Below are 4865 nucleotides of genomic sequence, written 5' to 3'. Positions count from 1 at the left end.
GTCAACCTGCACCAGATGCTTCTTCTCCAGAATTTGGAGGATGGCTATGTAAAGATCAACTGGTCATGTCATGGTTGTTAAATTCCATGGAAAGGAAGGTTGCTGAAATCTTCAGCTATTCCGAGTCGTCTCTCACTCTTTGGACCACCGTGAAGGAGATGTATGGAAATCAAAACAATGCAGCTCGCATCTTTCAACTCAAGAAGGATATCTCCAATATACAGCAAGAAGGTAAAAACTTTGTTCAACATCTTGGTTCTTTGAGAAGCATGTGGAATGAGTTAGATGTGTACAGACCTCACACTATTGATTCCTCAGTGCTCCTTAAAAGAACTGAAGAAGATAAAAATTTTCAATTATTGTCTAGCTTAAGTTCAGAATATGAGGATTTGAGAAGTCACATTCTCATGAACCCGGAGCTACCATCTTTCACTAGTGTCTGTGCAACTATCCAACGTGAGGAAGTAAGGAGAAAAGTCATGAATAATGGTATAAAAACCAACGTGACAGAAGCTAGGGCTTACCTGACAAATGAAAAAAGGTATAAAGGAAAAAACCCTCATTTGAAGTGCCTACATTGTGACAACATCGGGCATGTGAGAGACAAGTGCTGGATCCTACATCCAGAACTCAAACTTGACTTCATGAAGGATAAATCTGCACCAAAGACAAGTCGAGCACACCCTCGTGCCAACACTGCAACATCTTCATCTATCAATAGTTTTGATACCTATCAACAGTTCACTGCAAATCCTACCACCCTGTTAAATGAGTTCGCAGTGTATCTCCAACAAAAGAAGGGAAGAAATGAAGGATCTGTTGATCATGAAGATGGAAGTACTACTACATTGATGGGCAAATTTGCAGGTTTTTTAGCTGATGCTGATTGTGTACCTCAGACAGATTTGAAAGGTATTGTAACTGCTTTCCAAACTGCTCTTAAAATAAATGAGTTACATGATTTTTGGGTTGTAGATTCTGATGCCACAGACCATATGACTAATCAAATGTCAAAGTTACATAAATTTGAGAAACTACATAATCATTCACATGTATCTGTTGCTAATGGTGAAGATGCTAGGATTGTAGGAAAGGGAAAAATCCATCTGATATCTGATCAAATAGAGTCTACGGCCCTCTATGTCCCATCTTTTCCATTTCAACTTCTCTCAGTGGGAAGAATCACAAATTCCTTAAATTGTTTGGCCTTTTTTTCACCAAAAAATGTCATTTTTCAGGATTGTATAACCAAGAGGACGATTGGTGAGGGGTTTTTCATTGATGGTCTCTATTACATATCGAAAAGCTCTTCCTGTGGGTTCCATGCCAAGTCAAAATCCATCCATAACTCCATTCAAGCTGTCTCCTTGTGGCACCAGCGACTAGGCCATCCATCTCAACCTATCTTGTCCACCTTATTCCCTGATTTAGGCAAAGAATCAACCCATTGTGAAACTTGCCATTTGTCAAAGGCAACAAGACTACCACTAGGGTCTTTGATGTCTAGAGTTTTTCAACCTTTTGAGCTTGTACACTCTGATATATGGGGACCTTCAAGTGAATCATTTGATGGTTATAAATATTTCATAATTTTTGTTGATGGTTATTTAGAACCACCTGGTTATATTTGTTAAAATCAAAAAGTGAGGTGATGGAAGTATTTAAGGACTTTCACAACCTTGTTAAAAATCATTTTTCTTCTCAAATCAAAACCCTAAGGTCTGATAATGGCACCGAATACATGTCCCAAGTCATGACTCAATATTTGAGTAACAATGGAATCATACATCAAACTAGTTGTGTTGGCACACCCCAACAAAATGGTGTTGCCGAGAGAAAAAACCATGATCTCCTGGAAAAAACTAGGGCATTGATGTTACAAATGAATGTACCAAAACGTTTTTGGTCTCAAGGCGTCATGACAGCTGCTTACCTGATCAACAGGTTACCTAGTAGGGTTTTGGGGTTCAAATCTCCAATGGAGATAATCAAGAACAGAAAGGTGGACTTGTCTCATCTTAAAGTCTTTGGATGCATCTGTTTTGTTCATGTTCAGCCCTTACATCGAGACAAACTTGATCCTAGGGCAACTAAATGCATTTTCCTTGGCTACTCGTCCACACAAAAAGGGTATAAGTGTTACAATCCACAACTTAAGAGATTAATTGTTTCAAAGGATGTTCAATTTCATGAAACTAATTCTTATTACAGTAAGTCTCTGGATGGTACAAGTCAATGGGAGATTATCTTGGACATGTTTCCACTGCCAAGGATTGAGATACTCAATAATTTGGGTGATCAACCTCATACAATGGATCTTGTGGTTCCAAATCAACCGGCTCCAAATGACGACAACAACATGCCTGTGGAAGTTGAAACTCTACGCAGTATTGGTCCTGAAGAATCTTCAGAGGAGTCTCTTCCTATCATACCTCGACGAAATCCAACTCGTGAGAGGCACCCACCAGCAAGACTGCAAGACTTTGTTACGTACAAGCCCAAGCACCCCTTATCCAACTACTGTTCTTACCAAAAGTTGTCACCTAATTATATTGCCTATTTGAGTAATATATCTGCACATGAAGAGCCTCAATCATTTCAAGAAGCTAACCAATCCCAGGTATGGCAGCAAGCCATGCAAGATGAATTACATGCACTCGATCAACATAAAACTTGGAGCATTGTGCCATTTCCCAAAGGAAAAAAGATAGTAGGCTGCAGGTGGATATACAAGATTAAATTCAACTCGGATGGGTCTATAGAAAGACACAAGGCACGATTAGTAGCCCGGGGCTTCACTCAAACATTTGATGTGGACTACAAGGAAACCTTTGCTCCGGTTGCAAAGATGAACACAGTGCGTGTCCTCTTGTCTGTGGCTGTCAACAAAGGGTGGCTTATGTATCAAATGGATGTCAAAAACGCCTTCTTACATGGTGAGCTTGAAGAAGACGTCTACATGAGATTACCACCGGGTCACTCTCAAAGTCATAAACAGGATGCTGTGTGTAAACTGCACAAATCAATTTATGGTCTTAAACAATCACCGAGAGCCTGGTATGCTAAGCTTAGTTCAGTCCTTATCAGTGTTGGTTTTGAAAGAAGCAATGCGGACTCCTCTTTATTTGTACGCTCAGGCACCGCTGGTACATTGGTTGTTCTTGTGTATGTTGATGACTTGATCATCACCGGAGATAACGCTGAAGAAATCAAAGAACTCAAGCATTCTCTTCAGCAACGCTTTGCAATAAAAGACCTTGGTGTACTGAGATACTTTCTTGGCATCGAAATGGCTACCTCTCACAAGGGCTTCTTCCTTAACCAGCGCAAATATGTTCTTGATCTCCTTAAGGAAGCAAACATGAGTGATGCTAAACCGGTCCCTACACCTCTCGACGTTAAACTCAAGCTCAGCTTAGAGGGTCTACCTCTTCCGAACATAAGCTATTATCAGCGGTTGGTTGGTAAGTTGATATATCTGACCATCACAAGGCCCGACATTACCTATGCTGTCAGTATTGTTAGCCAATTTATGCACTCTCCCACGATGGAGCACTTTAATCTAGTCAAAAGGATACTTCGGTATCTAAAAGGTTCTGTGGGACGTGGTATAATCATGAAGAACAATGCAAGCACTCAGATTACAGGTTATTGTGATGCAGATTGGGCTGGCAATTCCATTGATCGTAAGTCTACAACGGGATATTGCACGTTTGTGGGAGGCAACCTTGTCTCATGGAAAAGCAAAAAACAAACGGTCGTTGCAAGATCAAGTGCTGAGGCAGAATATCGGGCCATGGCTTCTACTGCGTGTGAACTAATTTGGCTCAAAGGTTTATTGTGTGACTTAGGTGTTTTCAATCATCAATCCATGTCTCTTTTCTGTGACAATCAAGCTGCAATGCACATTGCTTCCAACCCAGTTTTTCACGAGAGAACTAAGCACATTGAAGTCGATTGTCACTATGTTCGTACACAAGTTCAATCTCAGGTTATCCAAACTCATTTTGTAAGGAGCTCGGATCAACTTGCGGACCTATTCACCAAATCCTTGGCCTCTCATCAATTTCAGCTTCTTCTTGGCAAGCTTGGATCCATCAACCTTTTGGATCCAGCTTGAGGGGGAGTATTGAAGGAAGGACCACCGGTTATTTTTTGACTACTCATGATTAGGGTCAACTCCATTAGGGTTTTTTATCTAGTTAATAGCCTTCTTTTTCTTCTTGATCTTTTCATCATTCAAGTGCCGTGTGGCTCCCTATGCCTCAAGGAAGATTAGCTGTCTTGCATGCTTTTAGGAGAGATGATTTGCATGATTTAAGGAGATTAGTGTGGCATCCTATGATGGCTGTCGTAAGTGTTGAGTGCATGGCATCCTATGCTGGCTGTCATGAGTGTTGAGTGCAGTTTGCAACTCACTCAAACTCTTATATATATTTTGTGTAACCTTTGTATGAAATAACAGAAAAAGAATACCACAAAAGTCTACAATAGTCCTACATACGAAACGATCCAGTGATGGATCATCGATTCAGGTATTGCACTAGAAATATTGATATAGTGGCTTATGACGCGTTTTGTTTGTTTAAGAATTCTTTTTGGTGTAATTAACATGTGCACGTTTCCGTTCCACCACAAATTAACGAGGCAAAAGAGTAAATATCAAAGGGAACAACCTACTCAGCTTTCCATTTTGGGTAAAGAAATGGACTGCTAACCAAATCACTCTGAAGACAGCATGCAAATAAAATCCATTTACCATTTTCACATGATGGCTTGACTCTGGCACACAGAAATTTGAAAGACCTGCAGAAAGAAGTAAGGTTTGGTTTGAATACCACTTTGTCTGACATAACGTGTTACGT

The 4865-nt window shown here is 40.3% G+C and overlaps 1 protein-coding gene across 1 annotated transcript; it reads left to right on the top strand.

The window, feature by feature from the left end:
• The first annotated feature begins 244 nt into the window (after positions 1-244).
• LOC126624651 (uncharacterized) lies at positions 245-1518 on the top strand. Its single transcript, XM_050293734.1, has 2 exons — positions 245-912; positions 1239-1518. The coding sequence occupies exons 1-2, from the start codon at positions 270-272 to the stop codon at positions 1265-1267; spliced, it is 672 nt and encodes a 223-aa protein (XP_050149691.1). The 5' UTR covers positions 245-269; the 3' UTR covers positions 1268-1518.
• The last annotated feature ends 3347 nt before the right edge of the window (positions 1519-4865 follow it).

The sequence above is a fragment of the Malus sylvestris genome, chromosome 5 (assembly GCF_916048215.2).
Source record: "Malus sylvestris chromosome 5, drMalSylv7.2, whole genome shotgun sequence".
Classification (NCBI taxonomy): Eukaryota; Viridiplantae; Streptophyta; class Magnoliopsida; order Rosales; family Rosaceae; genus Malus; species Malus sylvestris.
The sequence above is the reverse complement of the archived record's forward strand: the minus strand, read 5'-3'. Positions and strand labels throughout refer to the sequence as shown.